The sequence below is a fragment of the Neomonachus schauinslandi genome, chromosome 7 (genome assembly GCF_002201575.2).
Source record: "Neomonachus schauinslandi chromosome 7, ASM220157v2, whole genome shotgun sequence".
Taxonomy (NCBI): domain Eukaryota; kingdom Metazoa; phylum Chordata; class Mammalia; order Carnivora; family Phocidae; genus Neomonachus; species Neomonachus schauinslandi.
The window spans coordinates 58849301-58871454 of NC_058409.1; the positions used below are offsets into that span (position 1 = coordinate 58849301).

The 22154-nt window shown below is 38.9% G+C and overlaps 2 protein-coding genes across 3 annotated transcripts in view; one reads left to right on the forward strand and one right to left on the reverse strand.

Annotated features, from left to right (window-relative positions):
- Window positions 1–8936: 8936 nt before the first annotated feature.
- ZCCHC9 (zinc finger CCHC-type containing 9) lies at window positions 8937–19307 on the forward strand. 2 transcript variants are annotated; one of them, XM_044916968.1, is made up of 6 exons: window positions 8937–9145; window positions 10377–10786; window positions 14017–14167; window positions 14382–14474; window positions 16603–16671; window positions 17914–19307. In XM_044916968.1, exons 2-6 carry the CDS (start codon window positions 10403–10405, stop codon window positions 18030–18032), a joined length of 816 nt encoding a protein of 271 aa, XP_044772903.1. In that variant the 5' UTR covers window positions 8937–9145; window positions 10377–10402; the 3' UTR covers window positions 18033–19307. The 2 variants fall into 2 exon arrangements, with proteins under 2 accessions (XP_044772903.1, XP_021557567.1); XM_021701892.1 differs by having other exon boundaries at window positions 8937–9036.
- A 1503-nt stretch (window positions 19308–20810) lies between these two features.
- The window catches only part of ACOT12 (acyl-CoA thioesterase 12), a 44336-nt gene continuing 42992 nt past the window's right edge, over window positions 20811–22154 (reverse strand). Inside the window, exons 14-15 of the mRNA XM_044916830.1 lie at window positions 21626–21752; window positions 20811–21160 (exon numbers count right to left, since the gene is read on the reverse strand). Of these exons, the coding sequence (XP_044772765.1) occupies window positions 21011–21160; window positions 21626–21752 (277 nt within the window). The 3' untranslated portion in view covers window positions 20811–21010. The remainder of the gene's footprint in view (window positions 21161–21625; window positions 21753–22154) is intronic.

The window sequence follows — 22154 nt, forward strand, 5'->3', positions numbered from 1 at the left end:
GAGGGTGGGGGTGGGGTTAATGGTATGAACTAAATCCCCCAAATACAGTTGACCCTTACACACGGTGGGGGTTAGGGGTGCTGATCCCCTGCACAGTCAAAACTCCACATATAACTTTTGAACCCCCAAAACTTAACTGATAGCCTACTGTTAATCAGAAGCTTTACTGATAGCATAGTCAGTTAACACATATTTGTATGTTACATGTATTATATACACTGTGTTCTTACAATAAAGCTAGAAAAAAAGTCAAGAAAATCATTAAGGAAAATACATTTACAGTTCCATATTGAAAAAAATCCACGTGGATCCATGCAGTCCAAACCCATGCTGTCCGAGGGCCAACCAAATTTATTTTTCTTATATATGTAGAGACCTATACTTATACTTCCTTTGAGACACAGAGCATTTAATAGGGATCCTCAAAACCCTCAAGAAAAGGTAAAACTGCCATCTGAGAATTAAACTAGAAAAATCTGCACATAATGGAGATTAGTCATCTGGAAGACCAAACCAAAGAACTGCAAGTCTACAACCAAATGATTCAGAAAAGAAAGCCAAATTAACTATATTTTATCTTTTCTGTAAAAAACCTATGTGAAGAGAAGGCAAACGGTTATCGTGGAACCTAGAAAAGGGGGAGGTCACAACTGGTGGACATACCTTCACATCATGGAAGAAAGCTCTACCCAGTTGCTACTAATGTCTAAGTGCTATTGTTTTGTTCTATAGTAGGGATGGGGTTAGACTGTTTGATCTCTTGCTTTGGGCCCATATGTTCACTGAGTCACTTATCCTCATGCTATGAAAATACCCACACTGGATAAAAAATACCTCAAAGATTAAGGAGGTGCACATAATTATCTTTAAGAATATATTTGACAATTAGTAAATCAGTTTGAGAGATGTAATTATGGAACTGTAAAAGCAGAATTTAAGAGGATTTGGTAGATACATACAATGGAACATCACTCAGCCATAAAAAAGAATGAAATCTTGTCATTTGCAACATGGATGGATCTAGAGGGTATAATGCTAAGTGAAATAGGTCAGTCAAACAAAGATAATACCATATGCTTTCACTCATAAGTGGAATTCAAGAAAAAGAAAAAAAAGAAACAAAAAACCAGATTCTTAATATAGAGAACCGGTGGTAGCCAGAGGGGAGGTAGGTGGGGTGGGAAGGGAAACGGGTGAAATAGGTAAAGGGGACTAAGAGTACACTTATGATGAGCACTGATTAATGGCTAGAATTACTCAATCATTATATTAGACACCTGAAACTAATATAACACAGTATGCTAATTATATTTGAATTAAAATTTTTAATTAGTTTTATGAATCTTAGAGCTACAGTGGAAATACAATAAACTGAGCCTGTCATTTACTTTTTAACATATACATCAGACTCCTTACTTTTCAAAAATGCATTTGACTCACGTAGGTGACTGGTATACTGAATCTGAAGGGGAAGACATATTCTGGCATCTCCACAAAAATCTGTTTGCACAGAACTCACTTGTATAAAAGCAGCTCTGAAAATAGCAATCTCTTTTGCATAATATACGTGGGGTCAGAGAGAAGACAGTGGGTTCCTGGGATGTAAAAGCTGTGCTGAAGACATGGACAAACACGCATGGAGTAGATGTAAACAGACATGTGATTTTGCCATCATGGCCTGAATTACTGGGAACTCATCAGTGCTGATGAGGCACTAACTACTCCGGTGCACTTCAATCAGAACCAGATTATACCATTAAAATTAATGAAGCACTAGGAGACTTTAATGAGTAAAAGAGGGTTGGTTCTAAAGTCTTTTATGCACTTTATTCTTTTGACAACAATTTGGTTGACAGTGCTATCACCTCTCTCTTGTAAACAGGTAAAAAGTTTTACTAAAGGTTTTAAGTAACACATTATATTCAACACACTCCCTGGCACAGTTCTTCAACATTCACTTAATGGTCTAATGCTTTAGCTTAATTAAGACAGATCAATTTGTCTTTTGCCATCCTGTGTGTGTGTGTGGGGGGGGGGGTTAATAGACACTAAATTTTTCTCTCTCAGATCCCACATTTTCTCATTATACTGATGAGATTTTTTTCCCCTCTTTTAAGCTGCTAGCACCTTTCAAGCCAATAAGGCCCCTGTTTTTCATCTCTTCTAGAAATATATTCATCATGAGTATGTGGGGGGGGGGGGTTGGGGGGGAGGGTTGGGGGAGTCCAACCACCTCCAAATAGGACTGCACTATGAGATTCAGAAGAATATTAAACTGGGAAGGACAGATGAGGATTTTCGAGGTATCAGTGTGTATTTTAGTATGAACCTGAAAAATAATAGAATGAATTACTAGGCAACCACAGGAGGTGACATGGCCATATCTCTGAGCACAGGAAAGGGACCAGACATTTTAAATCCTGGATCCAGTTTTGACAGATTTAATGTTAGTTATGCTCTCCATATCTTAGTTTTCCCCAAGGGTAAGTGACTATTACTGCTCATGAGTACTAGTATGTAATGAGTACTACCATTCATAACTATTTGGGAAGCTTTAGAGCATAAAATGCCTAATAGTGGGGTTTTTTTTAATGCTTTGTTCTTCACAAAGAACACTTTCTAAATTCAAATTGGTAACTGAATTTTTTATAAGAAAGGAAAATTATATGCAAGTAACAACTTGATTTTTTTTTTTAAGATTTTATTTATTTGACAGAGAGACACAGTGAGAGAGGGAACACAAGCAGGGGGAGTGGGAGAGGGAGAAGTGGGCTTCCCGCTAAGCAGGGAGCCCAATGCGGGGCTCGACCCCAGGACCCTGGGATCATGACCTGAGCCGAAGGCAGACGCTTAACCATCTGAGCCACCCAGGCGCCCCAACAACTTCTTAAATTTAAGGACAGCTCCTTAAATAGTAAAAGATGTAAAAATGAACTTCGAGAAGATGGAAGTACTACTGTTAAAGGTTAAATACCAGTTTTTCTATTTTTAAATAGTAAAACATACATAAAATTTACCATTTTAACCGTTTTAAGTGTAAAGTGGTACTAAGCACACTTAGAACCATCACCACCATCCTCAATGTTTTTAAAACAAAGTCGTTTCCTTTAAAACAGGAAAATCAGCAACACCTGCAGACTGAAGAGTGTACAATCTGGTTTAAAAGAAGTTCCACTACCTGATTTGCTCTCCTGCTCCAACACACATCCTGTAGGTAGCTAAAAGCAACATATACCCAAAGTAACTAATGTTCTATTTGAAAGCTTGCTAGTGATTTCCATATTGAGCTGCTCTGGCCACAGCTGGACACAATTCCACATTTGCCCTCCATTTATCCCTTGGGGTATTATGGGCTTAAGTGTTTTTCTGGGGGGTGTGGACTGAGCCCAATTCGTCTTCTTGGAGCTCACCATCATTGGTTCACATCTTCCAGAATATAGACAATATCATTTTATACATTTTCCTGGTCCATAAATATTCCCTAAAATATTTGTGGGACCTTTCTTCCCATGACCATTTATTTTATTTTATTATTTAAATTCAATTAGCCAACATATAGTATATATTTAGTTTCAGATATAGTGTTCACTAATTTATCAGTTGCGTAGTATAACATCCAGTGCTCGTCACATTTATTTTCTATACCAAACCTTTTGGAGGGCTAGTTTTTTCCTACTATGTGATTCTCTTAAATTAGTTCATCCTAAGTCATTTATTATTTTTTACCCAGAGAATCATAGGTAGATTTCTTATGGTAGTTACTAAATCTGTACTACACATTTTGGTCACTTGGTTATGTTCACTTTCATCCTTTATAAAATATTACCTTAAATTCTTCTCCCTCCCTCCCTCTGTGCACACATCTCATTTACACAAAGCATTTCAGCTTACTGGAGATAATGATCAAATTGATTATTTTTTTTACTAACTCCTCCCCATCACCTCCCTAATCTCCATTCCCAGTTGTCTGTAACACACTCTACTGTGTGAACTTTTCTAAAATCTCCCAAGAATGAATTTATCTCCGTTATCTTTACTACCAGTGTAATTCCTTCACTTACTGCCTTCCCAGTGGTTTAACAGTCTGCATATCTTACCCTCACAGGTTGTTGTTTGTTGAGAGGCAAGGACTCTGTCATTTTTATATATCTAGCATTTAAGAAGGTACTGGCATACAGTAGATATCAAAAAATGCTTTTTCCTCACCTACCACATTTTATAGAATTCCATCTATAACTATAGACCTCCTACCGCTCCCTCTGAAGGGATCATCCAGGGCCCAAATCAGGTAGCATTTCCTCAGACATAAGAGAAGCAGAAGTACTGCTTTCAGAGAAGAGAGCTTGGAAATCTTACCACTTATATGTAATTTAGGTTTAAGTATTCATTTGAAGCACTAGACGCTGTAACCACTAAAAAGCATGATTAGGAACTCGAACTTGAGAGATACACCAGAAGAGGGTTAGATTAGAGTCAGAGGGCCACATCATTTTTGTGATTAATATTCACAATGCTATTCCTACTCATGTTTAAACAAAGAATATGAAAAGATTTAAGCTTTTTCATGGGAGAATACAAATGTCATAGTATTCCCATTCCCTATTGTTTAGCGACCTCAAGCAACTTCCACTAATGGGTTTCTCCTGTTAAACACTTCAGATACCTTTTTTTCCCACCTCTGAAATAAAACAATACTGCTTGTAACTTTGTTACTAAGTGAGAAAATGAAGAAATAAAAACACAGGGTCACCTCCATGTGCATGTCAGGTAATAAAGCTGTCACCAGTAGTATGGCAATCACTTAACTTCTCTGACATTTCGTTTACTGACCCGTAAAACAAGAATGTAAGATTTTTGAGGTATGTATTTCTATAAATCTATACATAACTGGAAATTCTCATGTGCAGTTTCAAAACTCTTATGGATTAAGAAACTCTTTAGAAAAACAAGACGAAAACAGAGAGAGAGACAAACTAAGACTCAGCTCTAGGAAACACACTGAGGGTTGCTGGAGGGGAGATGGGTAGGGAGACGGGGTAACTGGGTGATAGGCATTAAGGAGGGCACTTGATGAAACGAGCACTGGGTGTTACATGCAACTGATGAATCACTAAATTCTACCTCCATATACCATGTTAATTAAATTGAATTTAAAAAATTTTTAAAATTCTTTAATAAAAATTCTAAATGTAATGCATATTCATTAAAGAGTGTAAAATGATGCTGAAAGAAGAAAAAAGGAACTCATAACTGCTTTACCCATTGGTTTTATTGTAAGGGTTCTAAAGCAGCTTAAAAAATTGATAGATTTTTAAGAAAGAAGCTATTAGAATGTCACTGGTCTGGATCTCAATTTTATTTCCAATAGTAGGGTCATTAATTATTTTCCCCTCTCTCTCTAGCTTATTTTCTGTATATTCCAAAGAAGTTCAGTAAGCGTCAGGGTTCTGAGCACACCATCAGGTACAGGTTTATGTACGTACACTCTTCTCTAGATCTTATGGGATCTACTGTATAATCTAAAAAAATTATGTATAGTTCTTCATTGCTTAAGCTCTAAAGAATAAAATGCAAACCCTTGATCTGGCATTAAAAAACACTCAACTGGCAAAATCTGATCCCAGCCATCCTTTCTACATTCACTATCCTCCATTCCAAATACTCTATAGTTACAGAGCTTGTTTTGAATCTGCTCACACTAGTTTAAGACTCAGCTAGAGGGCCAGCTCCCTGAGGCTGGGCCTTGGACACTCCTAGTCCTGCAGCACCTACTGGTCATTTTAGCTAGGCTGGCCAAGCACCTCTTGGTGATTTTGACTTCCCTCCACAAGGGTCTGCATTTACTTACTCTTCAGAATCCTCACACAGTTGTTTAGATTTTGCTCAAAATTTCTAATTATCAGGATGAGAGAGTTTATAGAAATCTTATAACTATTTTGTTTGAAACATAAAAATGTATTGCCCGTGTAAAAAATTACAATATAATTTAAATCAATATCTGGCAATAGTCAGCTTCTTAAACTGGGTAGTTTTGACATGAATGTGTTTTATAATTACTTTGTATGTTTTATATCTTTTGTCTGCATAATACACTTGACAATTTTCTAAAAATGAGGTCCTTTGGTCCTTCATAACCAAAACTTAAGCTCCTCACTTAACATTCATCCTGTGGAGGGGCACCTGGGTGGGTCATTTGGTTAAGTGTCTGACACTCAGTATCAGCTCAGGTCATGATCTCAGGGTCATGAGATTGAGAGCCACACTGGGCTCTGGGCTGAGCGTGGAGTCAGCTTGAGATCCGGCCCTCTTGCATGTGCCTGCTCTAGATCTCGCTCTTAAAAAAAATTTTTTTACCCTGTAGATAATACTGTTATGAAAATAGCATATTTGTAGTATTTCAACAATATCTGAATGGCTAAAATTTAATAAAAAGATAATCCCATCAACTGTAAAAGTGAGTACATTCTAAAAAACAAAGTCTCACATGGGCAAGGATAACTTAGTTTCAAAGCCGGTTCAAGCAGGCAAACAATCCCCTGCACTATTTCATGGTAGCAGAGCCCACACCTTTGAACAGAGATCTTCATTCAAATCATAACTCTACCTCTTACTAATGCGTGACCTTGGGTAAGTTACCTCAGCTTTCCAAGAGTGCTTCCTTATTGTAAAATGGACAAAATATAGTACCTATCTCTCAGGATACTGGGTGAAGTAAGCAATGAATGAAGAGCATTCAGCACACAGTGCTAGGTACCTATAAAATGTTCAATGAAAGTCTGCTGTTATTAGTAGCAATAGTGAGATTTTCTTCTGAATCCCACAGGATTTCCACGACTTATTTATTCAATTACTAATCTTCACTTGATGTACTTCCACAAAAACAATTTGAGTTCATGTTCCTTCACTGCCAGGAAATGAACAACTTTCTACAGTTTAAAATTCAACATAATACTAAAAAGGTAAGTTTTAGTTGAATGCACCCTCTAGTGGTATACGTTATGTGCAAGTACCTGGCTTCTACAAAAGAAAACCTTTATGAAATGTCCCTAGGTTGGTGCTTAGAACCTGAAGCCAACTGGTTGAGAACATAGTATGAAGTGGATAACCATACAACGTTTAGGAAGCTCCCTCTCTTCAAGAGCTGGAGGAATTTTTTTTATCTTTTACAACTTCCCCCACCATAAGACCGAAGATATTTGAGATATTCACCATACCAAATCCCATTATTCCTACAGCATTGACTTGAATCTTTCCTCCTAAAGAAAATCAGGTCACTTCCTAGTTTGCTTTAACAAGCACTGCAATGTACTTACTCCTCATTTAACAAAAACATACTGAGTACCAACTATATAAGAGGCAACAGGAATGCAATAAACAACTTATTACACAATTCATTATTTGGGCGGCAGGGGAGGGGAATAGGAAAGCTTACTTAAGAATAAAATGTGAAAAGCCTTTAAGGGTAAATACCTTAGCTGAAAGAAGAAAGACTGCAGTGCAAAGACAACAGCTATAAAGGCCTCAAGATAGCGAGGTACACGCAGCATTTGAGAAACTGAGGAAAGTCTCCTGGTCAAAAAAGGGGAGATTGTGCAGGGTGAGACTAGTGAAGTAGGGAGGTATTTAATACCAAGTTGAGGAGTTTGAAGTTCATCTTAAGAACAATGGGAGGGGTGCCTGGGTGGCTCAGTGTGTTAATCGTCTGACTTTTGATTTCGACTGAGGCCATGACCTCAGGGTCATAAGATTGAGCCCTGCGTGGGACTCCACGTTGGGCATGGAGCCTGCTTAAGACCCTCTCTCCCTCTGTCCCTCTTCCCCCCACCCCCACCCCATGTGTGCTCCTTCTCTCTAAAATAAAAAAAGATGTTTAAAAAAAGAAGAAAAAGAGCAATGGGAAACTATGGAAGGGATTAAAGCAGAAGGGTAACAATTTGATTTTTTTTTTTTCTTTTAAGATTTACTTACTGATTTGCTCAGGAGTGGGAGGGGCAGAGGCAGAGAGAAAATCTCAAGCTGACTCCTTGCTGTGCATGGAGCCAAATAGGGCTCAGGACTGGATCCCAGGACCCTGAGATCTTGACCTGAGCAGAAAGCGAAGAGTCCGCGCTTAACAACGGCAACACCCAGGCGCCCCTAATTTACACTTTCAAAAGTTCACTTCGCTAAGGCATGGAAATGGATGAGGGAGTAGCGTAAAAAGTAGATGCCCAGACCAGGTGCCAGTAATCCAGGTAAGATGGGATGAAACCTGAGACAGAGGTAGCAGTGGAGATAAAGTGGAAAGATAGTTAAGGGGCAAGATGGCTTGACCATAATGATGGTAATGAAGTAGCGACCTTGGTGAACTGAGTGATGTGATAATGCCTTTTGTCCCCACTAAGTACAACTGGTGGGGGTAGCTGTTTGAAGAAGATTGAGATAATGAATTAAATGAGGGTTTTCGTCTTAAAAAGACAACATTCTTTGGCCACAAAGTATAATTATTTCAATTGAAGGCTTAACCAGCATTGGGCAGGAGGATCACGAGGCACCAACTCTCCACCCAATAGGGCCCTAAATGTCTTTTTTTAGATTTCTAGGAGAAAGACCCACTACTACTGCGCTAAGACTTTTACCTTACATCTACCTGGAAAGCCCTTAACTCATTCCCGCCCCAAATTTGGTAGACTGTTTTTAGAAGTACAGTTCAAAGGTCACCTTCTCAAATCTTTCCAGTGTTTCCCACACCCCCATCCTGCCGTACAACTCTTCCACTACACTGTGGGTTCCAGACAGCACGGATTAAGCACTCTTCATCTCTGTGTCCCCGTTGTGCAGCACTGCACCCTTCAAACGCTAGGCGCTCCACAAATACTCAGCCGCATTTACCGGCGCAGGGCACTACTCTAGCTTACGCCTCCGACACCAGCTTTGCCTGCCGGAAGTGACGCGCTGTCGGGGACAACGTGTTTCCGGTCCCGAGTGCCGACTCGGTCGCCGGGGGACGGGCTTCTCTGGCTCGCTAACTCAACTGCCGTGGAGGATTCGTGCGCGGTAAGCGGTTACGCACGGCTAAGCGAGATAGGACCCTGGGACCCCCAGATGCCGTAAAGTCCTCCCGTTCGTTCCCAGGGACCTGGCGGGAAGGCACAGCGACTGACTGGTAGGCCCCCAACAGCTCTCAGCGCCAGATGGGGCTGGAGTGCCGGGATGCGAGGCCCGCCGAGGGCGCCGTCGCGGGGACCGGTCTCAGCTGTCCGGTGCTCGCCGCCTGGGCTGGCGCATCCAGCCCCACTGGGACCCGCCGTGGGAGTGGGCTCCGTCGACTAGATCTTGATACTCAGAGCTTCCCCCTTCCCTGGTACTCAGCGGAAGGACAATCCACCTCTTGAACAGCTCCAGGCCCTACCGTGACAGTCGCAGGATCTGCAGTGATGAGTGTGCGCGCGTGGTGTAGAAGTGCTGGGTCGCGTCTCACCTATTCATTGGCTCCGCCCTTCAGCGTGTGTTGCAGGATGTTTCTAACGATGAGAGCTGAGGTTTTAACCCTGGTTGGTACACGGGATGCCGCCCTAAAGGGGGCGCGGCTTCAGAATTGCAAATGATTTGAAACCACTGGGCTGGTAGTAGTTTATACTGATTAGTAGAAGACCCAGCATTATCACGTGACCGTAAACACTTGTGTATATTTTACTTATCAATCTGCCGGGAAGAGTTGTAATGACAAACTTTGCGTCAAAGGACAGGATTTCTGAATAGTTAATTTGCTATGCAAATTGTTTTCACTGAACTAAGCAAGAAGATGGGAAGAAAGTAGCCTTGGGATTTACAGATATGAAACAGCCAGGAAAACTGCAGAATATGGGAAGAGTAACTTCATTCACTGTATTACTTTGTGATTCAAATTTTACAAAGTAATTTGGTTACTTCATGAATTGTTTTACACTTTTAAGCATTTATATACGTGTTGTTTTTGTTTTACTGGTGTGGTAGCTTTTCTGGTAAGGGCTAGATTTATAGGCATATCTATGCAGCATATTATAGAATTAAATATACAAATACCTAAATGATGGGGCGCCTGGGTGGCTCAGTTGGTTAAGCGACTGCCTTCGGCTCAGGTCATGATCCTGGAGTCCCGGGATCGAGTCCCGCATTGGGCTCCCTGCTCAGCGGGGGGGTCTGCTTCTCCCTCTGACCCTCCCCCCTCTCATGCTCTATCTCAGTCTCTCTCACAAATAAATAAATAAAATCTTAAAAAAAAACCAAATACCTAAATGATGTAAAAAGTGTTTTAATAATTAAGACTTTAATATATGGGCATAATGTGATACAGTGTGTATCTTTAGTGTTTGTTTTTTTTTAATGGTCACTAACCAGCCATGCTTGTCTTAAAGCTTTATAAGATACTGCTGATGAAATCATGACCAGGTGGGCACGAGTTACTACCGCACATAACAAGAGACCTTTGGCTGCAACATCATGGGAGGACATGAAGAAGGGGTCCTTTGAGGGAGAAGGCCAGAATCTATCAAAGAGTAAACAACTTGAAGCCAAAAGGCTCTCTGTTAGAAATGATGCTGCTCAAGCAAAACACAAAAAGAACAAAAAGAAAAAGGAGTACTTAAATGAAGATGTAAATGGATTCATGGAATACCTAAGACAAAACTCACAGATGGTTCATAATGGAGAGATGATAGCAACAGACAGTCAGGAGGTAAGGGAAGAAATTGCAGTTGCTTTGAAGAAAGATAGTCGACGGGAAGGAAGAAGATTAAAAAGACAAGCAGCAAAGAAAAATGCAATGGTAAGATCATTACTTCTACCGAAACGTTACTTTATATAGGTCATAACTATTATTCATATACTCACACATGTATATTCTAGCAGAGTCTGAATGCTCTTGCATACTAGATTTATAAAGCATCTTTTTGAGGGCTAGTAATAACATTAGGACTTTTTTTTAGCACTTCCTATATGCTAGGCACTTGATGTACTAATTATCACAATAACACTGTAAAGATGGTAGCATTATTCTCCTATGGGGAGAAAAGACTGAGGTGTAGACAGGGTACCTTGCTGACAGCCCCTCAGCGAGTATAGTAGCAGAGATGAAATTCAAACCCAGAGTTTGTCTGACTTCAGAACCTATGTTCTTAGTCCTGCCTTCCAATAGCTTCTTTTCAAACAGCCATTTAAAAAAAAAAAAAAATCAAAGTAAGGAGGAGGGTTAAGTGCAACAGGTTAAATATGTGTGGTTCCCTTGGAGAGGATATTTTGTTTTTATTCATGAAAAACTGAGGCACAGGAATGAGATCTAGTAAGAATCACACTAGTTAGTAACAGAGCAGAGTAATAAGAGTTAAAACCCCTTGGGTTTGTCCTTCCCACCTCCACACTACTCTCAGAGGAATGTTAGGGCTTCAAGTTGATTTCTATGCCTAGCACTAGATTTTTAAACTGTCAGACATAGGAAATGTAATACTTCGTATAATTCTTTCCCTTCTCTAAATGAATTTTCCAAGTCTTCTAGTAAGATACATAAAAATCAGTATTATCATTTTACACCTTCATTTTTATTTGCAAGATTAGTTTTATACATATTTGCAGATAATTATTTAGAGATAATGCTGATCAAACATTCCTTATGGATAAATTTGGATAGAAAAGGTAATCATTTTTATTTGGATCAGGATAGTTTTGTTTAAATTGTACAATTATTTAAAAATATTTTTTTATCTGGGCGCCTGGGTAGCTCGGTCAGTTAAGCATCCGACTCTTGTGAGGCTCGGGTCATGATCTCAGGGTTGTGCGATTGAGCCCTGCATTAGGCTCTATGCTCACTGAGGAGTCTGCTTGTCCCTCTCCCTCTGCTTCTCCTCCCGCTCATGTGTGCTCACACTCTCTCTCTCTCAAATAAATAAAATCTTAAAAAAAAATTTACGTTAATTTAACTCAAAGGTAATGTAACTTAAAGATAATTTCATTGACATAGGCAATATGATGACTTGCATATTATTTGAAAAAAATTAATATTGTGACCTTTTAAGAGTTTTGTATTTGTAATTAAAGGAGAAAGACATTGGTTTTCAAGAAAAAAAAATGAATGCTTTATATTAAAGCATATACTTTAAATAGTATATAGCTTGTTTTCTCGTTTTTAATACCTCATTCTAAGTATCAGTTTTTTTTTAAGATTTTATTTATTTATTTGACAGAGAGAGACACAGCAAGAGAGGGAACACAAGCAGGGGAGTGGGAGAGGGAGAAGCAGGCTCCCCACAGAGCAGGGAGCCCGATGCGGGGCTCGATCCCAGGACCCTGGGATCATGACCTGAGCCGAAGGTAGACGCTTAACGACTGAGCCACCCAGGCGCCCCTAAGTTTCAGTTCTTAATTGCTAACAAATGAAGATAATTTATGAAGTCCCATCTACATGAAGATCAGGTTTTAAAGGTAAAAACCTGGGGTGCCTGGGTGGCTCAGTCAGTTAAGTGTCTGACCAGCTCTGGTGATGATCACAGGGTCCTGGGATGCAGCCCGCCTGTAGCCCCACCTCAAGCCCCCTCCCATGGACCACCCCCACCCCAGCCCAGTGTAGGGCTCTGCACTTAGCAGGGAGTCTGCTTGTCCCTCTTCCTCTCCTCTGCCCCCCACCTTGTGCACACCCTCTAGCGAATAAATAAATAAAATCTTTAAAAAAACAAACAAACATGTAAAACCTAGTCAGTGAACTGTCAGGTTACTAGAGACCATGCTGACTTCACCAAGACTTCAAGTCTTATTATGGTGATCCAGTTTTTAGCCATAGCTTTTCTTGAACTTGTATAATAACTGCATTTTCTTTGTTTGGACCAGCTCATTCTAAATGTACAAGTTAGTGAATATTAAAGGGACTCATTCTTTTCCAGTATGTTATGAAACAGGAGAAAAAGAAAGTGAGGTCACAGTTGCAAAATATTATATGTTTGGTTTTTTTTTAAAGATTTTATTTATTTATTTGACAGAGAGAGAGAGCAAGAACACAAGCAGGGAGGAGTGGGAGAGGGAGAAGCAGGCTTCCTGCTGAGCAGGGAGCCCGATGCGGGGCTGGATCCCAGGACCCTGGGATCATGACCTGAGCCGAAGGCAGACGCTTAATGACTGAGCCACCCAGGCGCCCCAAAATATTGTATGTTTTGTCTGTTTAATTTGCTTTTTAAAAATCCCGTGCTTATTTTGAAAAAAAATTATTTTCAAAAAAATTTTTGAAAAAAACTATTTGTTATCCAAGAAATATATATACCTTTTTCAGTTTAAATAAAATAGCTTAAATATCTTCGAGTATCTACCATGTTTGATTATGACTACTGTTCTCATTCATTGCAGCGATAACTATTCTCCAAATTGCCAGGTAGTATGTAAAGCAACCAAATCATTGTTTAGTGTGATGTTGGAGCCAAATATTTCATCTTAGAATTATTCCTTTAAAATGTGTTGTGTACATATTCTAAAAATGAAACACCTAATTCTGAATATTAAGGAATATGTATTAAAGATATAAAAACTGTAAGATACATTATTGGTATGAAGTATGATTTGAGTCATAATTTAAATGGATCATTTGACTCAAATTTATTCAAATATATGAACTTTTTAAGTACTAGTATTAATTATGACCAATAATTTTTGGTCATTTTCTGTTTTCCACAGAAAACTCAGTTTTTCTAGTGGAGACATTCCCATTAATGAAATAAATAGTCCATATTTGCTTAATTCATTTAAGCAGTTTCTACGAAACCATTTTTAACTTTGTGTCTGAGATTGATGGATTTATGGATTGAGGGTTTTCAAAAGCACTGAGACTGTCTGATGGAGATGACATTTTTTATTGTTTAGGAATGTATGAGACAACTTTTTTCTATAGATAAAATATTGAGATTTTTTTAAAAAGAGCTAGATAACAAATGAGAGACGTTTTAAAGATATTTTTGATAACAAGAATTAATAAAGCCAATGTAGTTTTGTAATTTGGAAACTCATATTTTGTTTCCCCAGGTATGTTTCCATTGTAGAAAACCTGGCCATGGGATTGCAGATTGCCCAGCTGCCCTTGAGAATCAAGATATGGGCACTGGAATATGTTATCGGTGTGGGTCCACAGAGCATGAAATAACCAAGTGCAAAGCCAAAGTAGACCCAGCTCTTGGTATGTTTTCTTTCTATTGGTTTTTTATTTGGTTAATGTCGGAAGTGGGGTTTTTTTTGGACAGCAGAGTCTGTCATGAACATGGCACTTAATATTTTGAAATCAAGGTTTTGAAAAAATAAGGGTTTTTTTCCCCCAGAGTGTTTAAAGTAATATGAATTATGTAACTTGTTCTATACTTAGCCAACTTACCAGGAACTGTTGATCCTTACAGGTGAATTTCCTTTTGCAAAATGTTTTGTTTGTGGGGAAATGGGGCATCTGTCCAGATCATGTCCTGATAATCCCAAAGGACTCTATGCTGATGGTGAGTACTGTTACCCTTACATGTCAAAAAAGGTGAGTTATCATGCAGAGTTGTGATTTAACTTAACTCTTAATCAGCTCTTGAATAAATTCTTGAACAAATAAAAACACCTTAAGAATTTCAATTTTTATCAAACTCTATTCTATGTACTGGACTTTATGTGTAATATGACGATATATTAATCAAGTCAGAAAAAACTAAAGTGTATATTTCAAGCTTTGTGCTTGTTTCAGCATCATTTGTGAGAGTATGTTATAAATATCTACTTTTAGGGCGCCTGGGTGGCTCAGTCAGTTAAGTGCCTGCCTTCGGCTCAGATCATGATCCTAGGGTCCTGGGATCGAGTCCCACATCTGCCTCCCTGCTCCGTGGGGAGCCTGCTTCTCCCTTTTCCTGCCCCCTGCCCCTGCTCATGCCCTCTTTCTCTCTCCTAAAAAAGGAAAAAGAAAATAAATATCTATTTTTAAAAACAACAGAAGCAAGGGGGTTATATCTCAAGCTAAGATTTAAAAAATAGTGTTGTGAATTTAATCACAGGCTAGCATACCATTTTGGATAGATGGGCTGGTACACTCTTCAATATGTGTAGTAATCTTTGTTTCTGAATTCCTTGGTTAATAGTCTAGCATGGGATCATGTGACTTTCTTGTCTTTAGCTCAACTAACATCTTAAGCTCCTTAAATAAAGTCTGTGATGTCTAAAGCTTAAAGGAGGAAATTTTCTGTTACTGTAAGGTGTTTATGTGATAGCTGGTTCCATCAGGTTCCAGACACCTGTTGGGTGTCACGTCCTGGGTTCCATGGAAGAAGTCCAGTGAAAAGGTGTAGCTTTTGGAATCAAGCTGACTGGTTATAGCTCCAGTACCACCACTCACTAGGGTGACTTTGGCTGAGTTATTTAATTTCTCTCAGCTCAGCTTCCTCGCCTGTTAAATGGAGATGAAAAACTGTATTTCCTTGATTCTAAGATGTACATTTTTTCACATTTTAATGTCTCTGAACTCAAAATGTATCTTACCAGTGGTGAGTGCCACGTAATTGGCAGGTTTGTTTTTTTTTTTTTCTGAGAGGTATGTAAATAATGATACGTCTTATAATCAGTGGTGTCTTAGATTTGATGAATTATGGTATCCACCTTGAAGAGCTTTGAGAATTAAAATAGATTGTTCAGAGTGCTTCTCCTATTTCACTCTGGCATCTACAACAGTAAAGAAGCTGGCCCTGGAAAATGCCCAAAGGTGCCTCTCAGTTTTGAACTTACGACACAGGTCAGATGACATGACTAAAGGACAAAGATGGCTTTGCATGGTTATGCAAAATGACTACATATTTTTGAAAAGTGCAGCAAAGGAAAGAAATCACATAGAAGTGAGAATTCAGTCAGGTTTACATCCTATAGGGTCGTATTTCTGGGTAAGTCACTTCACATTATGAGCATGTCACGATAATGCTTGACCATTAAGTAATAGTGTTTGACCATTAAGGGAAAGACTAATTTTAGAAACGACGTGTGTTTTAATTCATGGTCCTGGAATGTTGCTTAAAGAAGGCAGACAGGCATTTTTATTAGGGTTAGGGTGCCTGGCAGATAGAAGGCACTAGAATGAAAGTGAATTTCATTCCTTTTGTCACGGCTCACCCCCATCTGACCTGTACAGATGAGCAGTGGGGCAATGGCTCCTAATCTTTTTTGGGGTTGTTGATCATTTGATAAGAACTATGGACGTCCTCCTCCAAAAATGTATCTGAACACCACTTTTGCTTACAGGTTCAACAGTTCACACATCTTTGCCTCTCTAACCACGGTTAAGGTCTTCTGTGCAGTGGCTCTTGGACACTCCAGAGCACAAGTACCTTCTTCCGTTACAGCTCTCCTCTCTTTGCCTCTTCTCCCCTGAAGGCCAGGTACAAGACCTGCTGTGTAGGGACAGTTTAGTGCTCTGTGGGATCCAAAAGCCTGGGGAGTGTACTTACTAATAGGAATGGTGGCACCTACCTATGTTCCTGTTTCCACCTCCCTGTGCACCTGACAAGGCTGTGAGGACAAAGGAAGATAAGAAACGTGCTTTGAGACATTACAATGCCTTGTAAGTATGAGAGGTTTTCAGTGACTTTGCTCTTTTAATAGGTGGTTGCTGCAGACTCTGTGGCTCCGTGGAACATTTTAAGAAAGATTGCCCTGAGAGTCAGAATTCAGGTGAGTTCTCTGGGCCTCCATTTAGAAGGCCTGAGGTGATTATTCTGTGTTTCTGCTGAATTTTGTTACTACTAACTCACTGAGGTACCGCTGATTTTAAGGCAGCCTGGTTTCCTACTGCAATGACAACCTAATCATTTCTCTGTCAGGAGCAGATGCAGTAGTAACTGAGCATTAGTAGCTGGTACTATCAGGTGGGGAAAAGGTGACCACTAAGCCCTAGAGGGCCCTGATTTTATAAAGCATCTTATTTATACACATTCTTATTTGCCAACTAATGAATTTAACAATAGAGCCAATTCTGTTACTAACAGAAAAATATTGATTCATTAGGAGAAAATAGTATGAAAATAACTCAATATTTTTATGATTGAGCATTCTCACATATGGTTTGCTTTATCTATACCTAAAGGATTCAGAATTGGTTGCAAGAACTTCCAAAAATACTAAAATTGTGTTAGCTACACATCAGCTGGCCAGTTGTATTTTCTTCCTAATGAAATACTACCGTTGGTCATCAAAAACTTCAAAAATGTTCACTATACCTATGTGAGGGAAGTGGAGACCATTATTATATTAGTTTACCTGGATTGGAATGATGATAATCTTGAGTGAAAGAAAGACAGGAGGGTAGAAGTAGTGCTTCTTAGGGAAAAAGCACATTTCTTTTTCTCTCAAATAGTCACAGTACGACACAAAGAAGTCTGCCCATTCTTACTTCCTACCTGAACATTTCCCTTTGAAAACCCAGAGTTCTTGTTTATGCTCTTGTCTAGATTGTAGGCAGTAAGACTGAAATGATGGAAGTGGAATTTGAATTCTCCCTCCTGGGAGGATTGCCACTTCCCGAATGACAAGACTGAAAAGCAGATGTTGTATAATTTCACAGGTGGAATCTTGTGCATTTAAAACCGATGCCTCATAAGTCCTACTGTTTATAGATTCTTGGAATTCATTGACTCTATAATGATGAACTCTGGGAAAGAATGAAAGAGCTTTCTCATCAGTTTGTGCATTGCAAAGCAGTTGCTGCATTTCCCTAATTGGGAGAGAAATTGCCTGTGGTACTCTGAAATCAAGGGTTATAATCAATTACAGGATGCTCACTCTTCTTTAGTGATGGAGTCTTCCCTCCTTGTGATTATTCATGTCAAAACTAGTTCCTTTGCTAAGCCAGTACCAAACTATGGGGATGTATTTGATTACCATTTTTCTTACATTCTAACTTCCATCCCTTGACAGATCGAATGGTCACAGTTGGTCGCTGGGCAAAGGGAATGAGCGCAGACTATGAAGAAATTTTGGATGTGCCTAAGCCACAGGAACCCAAGACAAAGATACCTAAAGTTGTTAATTTTTGATAATGATTAGTACTATCATTAGTTACCACCTCATTGTTAAACATTCTGAACCGGGCATACTTCACAAATTGGAGCTGGGCTCCCTTGGAGACCTGTTTTGTAGATACCAGTATGATCGGGGAATGGTCACATCGTTTCCTGAGTGCTGTCATTAAAGAGTGCTTCTGTCACTGGAGAAAATCACTGAAGAAGAGTAGAAGATGTTAAAATTGGATTCTCTAAAAGAACATTTTTAACAGACAGAACTTAGGTATAACTAAGTGGTTATATGCCTGATTGTAACAATCATCTTTCTTTTAAAAACCATTCATTAATGTGAACCACCCCTAAACAAAGTATAACTGCTTTGCATTTGGAATTGAATTTTTGGTTATATTGTTTTCTTGGTTCAAAATAACAATTTATTATTAGGAATTTATAAGTTGCCACAAAATCTACTGTATTTTTAAAATATTTAATAAAATTTCATTTGCTATTTACTTATTTTTCTGAATACCTTGTTCTGGATTGTACTAGCCATTGTCTGTTTATACCTGTATACAAACCCTTTGGAAACACCATCTTTTGTGAATTCTAGATGAGATTAATTTTGGTTAATGTTTGTTTTAGTTTTGACATAAAGAAGTACAAATTATTGAGGTAAAATAGAAGAATACCTTAACAGCAGCTCTTTGCTCTTGATTTTCAAGAGACATTCTAGCCAAAATTTAGTTTGGGGTATTCAACCAGAATGATGGCACTTAACAGAGTGTATTTTACACTTAATAGCATTTTGTTCACATGTCTTAGATGCGTCCAGGTGAGATGCAAGTATCACCATAATAGAACACTAATCAGAGACCCATTAGCTTCTTTGATTTGATGAATACATGCATACTTAATACATATATTTCACAAGGCTTAGGGCTCCCATTGTACTGTTTAATGGAATGACTCTAGTGGATTGTGTGTTTCATTTGGAATTTTACCTGATTGGATACATTTGTAACTAAAGGAAACAGCTGTGATTAGTCACGGATGCTTCAAAAGCAAAATATTTACCAAATAAAAGAAACACTTTTCTCTGTTTTAATGTCTGCATAGCTCAACAGTTCTAGTCTTAATAGGAGCTGTTCTTTTATTTTTGGTAAGAGAGGAAAACACGACAGAATACAGCTCAGCATCCCAGAACTTAAGGAAATGAGTGCCATTTAAAAGAAGTCACACAAGTCGTGCAGCTGGAAAAGGACAGCAGTGCTGCCTTAGACATTTAGTCCAAACATGCCCAGATTTATTTCACCCGTCCTATCAGGTGCCAAAGACTCTGGAGAGTCAAAAGCTTCCTCAAGTGAGGAAGGCAAACATTAAATTTATTTATGCACTATATATTTCTCCAGTCCCTGCTATGTTCCTGGTACTCTTTTAGGCACTTGGGATTGTGGCCATGATAAAGACAAGCAAGGCCACGTGCATTCTAATGGGGCTTTAGGATGGAGAGGAGACTTGGGGGGAAAATACATATCAGAGATATCAGTATATCAGAAAAATTTCAGAGATATTTGATTACATTTTAAAAGTATTCTGTTGAATCCCCTAGGACTTAGTCATTAGCATTCTTCCTTCAGTCCTCTGGAAATGCCACCTCTTAAAAGCTTATCTTTCACTTTTCCGTGGCTGAGTCCTAAATCCATCTGCCCTAATATCTCTGGTTTCAGTTCCTCCTTGGATGGTGTTTCACCAACACCTCAAGTCATTACTGCAGTAATTTTCAAAAACATATACATTCAAAGACCTATGATAGGCAGAAGTTAGAAACGTCTCAACTACAGGAGAGGTTTGAAATTTTACCATACAAAATTTTAGTGTAATGTAACCCCTGATTTTTTCACCTTTTTTAAAATCTAAAAATATCCTCAAAAATCTATCTACTTCTGAAATGTATAGTCATTTAAACCTGCATATCCACTCTTATTGTACATCAGTGTTAATTCATAAAATTGGAGCACAGTCTGAAATTCATGTAAATGAGAGCCTGCTGACATGGAATAAAAATAATTAACAACCAGACCTAGGCTGGGTGAATGGATGGGCTGGGGAGGGGGGGGGGGGGGGGAGGGGAAGCATGGGTAGAGATTTGACATACAGACGGCAGGATGTACCTAACCTCTTAAGTGCTCTAAACTCTAATGGAGAAGTCCTTCAACTTTTAAATGTTGTCCCGTAGAGGAGGCCAACTTGCCATGTGCTGGTTTGTCTTATGAGTTAAGACAAATCACAGAGTAGAATAATGAATGTTGAAGTCTGGGGAATAAAGTGCTAATGTAATGGTTATGAAAGAAGAGCTCGGTTAATACTCTCTGTGATAACACATTTTGCAGGTACTTTTTCTGTGTATATATAGCAATAGATACTAAATTGGTCAGCCACCTTGAATATATATGAAGTGACACTAGTAAAGTAGTTCCTATTACTAAAATTGATTGGATTCCATTATGTTTTAATGTCTTCCTAATTTAAAGCTCTAAAACATGTAATACATCTTGTCAGATGCTCCTGACATACGGATATCTGCCATATATGGAACCATCCCACACTATTAATCAACTGGCCAACTTACCATTTTTGATTTTATAAAATTTTAAACAGAACACATGTTTCACCTCTCTAGCCTAAAAATGCTTATGATCATTTAAAACCATATTTGTACCATTTTATAGTCCATACAAAATTGCATATGGGCCATTTCCACTGCCTGTGCCCCTGGAAGGGAGGAGAGCCACAGATGATCTAAAACAGTGTTAAAGCTCTTTTAATAATACGATCCAAATCACTGGTATTTGACCTGAGATGAATTTTATTTTTTAACCCCTTCCTAACTGTGTTTTGCCTAGGCCAATATTAAATTATTTTGTGGCCCAAAACCTTGCCAAGTGTCAGGGCTAAGGGTACTTGGAATTAAAGGTGGGAAATAAAATTACAGGTAATTGGAAGTTTACCATTTAAAATCTGTTTATCAACCCATCATCAGTAGCATTCTCTATGAATTGTATACAAGAGGCTGCTGTCTCTTCGATGGATTTTGACCAGCCACCAAGATTTCCAGCAAAGTAAGGAGAGATGCTAGCAGAAATCTGGTTGAAGTAGGACACCTGTTTCAAAAAGGGAATACATTACTTCAGTTGTTTATTGACCTAGAGCTTTTTTAAAATTTTTTTTTAAGATTTTATTTATTTATTTGACAGAGCGCACAAGCAGGGGGAGTGGCAGGCAGAAGCAGAAGGAAAAGCAGGCTCTCTGTTGAACAAGGAGCCCGATGCGGGGCTCTATCGCAGGACCCTGGGATCATGACCTGAGCAGAAGGCAGACGCTTAACCAACTGAGCCACCCAGTCGCCCCAAGAGCTTTTTCAAGCAGGGATCTGAATCTTGTTGGTATAGGGGAGGCTATGACTCGGATCTTCTGGGGATGTTCTGGAATGGAACTAAAAGGATGACCTTAGGATTCCCCTGATGTGGACACACATTACAGAATTACAGTTAATTAGGAAATGTGGGTAAAAGATTTCTCTGTATCTGTCGGAGCAAATTAATGTGCAGATGTTTCATCAAACTTACGGTACAGGAACTGCTGTCAATAGCATGGATGAGAAATCCAGCACAGATGATTTCACTTCTGATGTACCGTGGAGAAGGTGGGACTGATGGTAGAATAACCGATTTCATTGCCACCGTGTACGTGTCACTGAAAAATGAAAGGACATTCTCTAAGTTATTGTGAGAAATGAAGAATAGTGGTTAGAAAATAAATTCCTGCAGTTAATTCAACTTATTTATACAAGTAGAAGTGAAACTATGGAGACCCCTCTTCTAGATGAGTGTTCCACATTCGAATACAGTCTCTATGGCCACATTCAAGTGTAGGGAAGGGTAGTAAGGGCCTCAGGTGTTTTCTGCCTAAGAATTACTTACACTTTGCGTAACTCCACAAAGCTGGAGTCAAGTTCTAAGCATGTGTTGTTATGCCCCAGTGGGTTGTAAGGACCACTGTTAAAAGGTCCCTCCAGACCTTTTTATAAATAAATAACACTGATATAAGCAAATGCATATACAGATTTTTGCATAAATACAATCATTTTATAAATAT

What these genes read in the sequence shown, in the direction of transcription:
- ZCCHC9 (XM_044916968.1), top strand. Translation starts at nt 10,403, where the DNA reads ATGACCAGGTGGGCACGAGTTACTACCGCACATAACAAGAGACCTTTG. An exon ending in CAGCAAAGAAAAATGCAATG is followed by an intron (nt 10,787 to 14,016) that starts GTAAGATCATTA and finishes TTGTTTCCCCAG; the next exon opens with GTATGTTTCCATTGTAGAAA. An exon ending in CAAAGTAGACCCAGCTCTTG is followed by an intron (nt 14,168 to 14,381) that starts GTATGTTTTCTT and finishes TGATCCTTACAG; the next exon opens with GTGAATTTCCTTTTGCAAAA.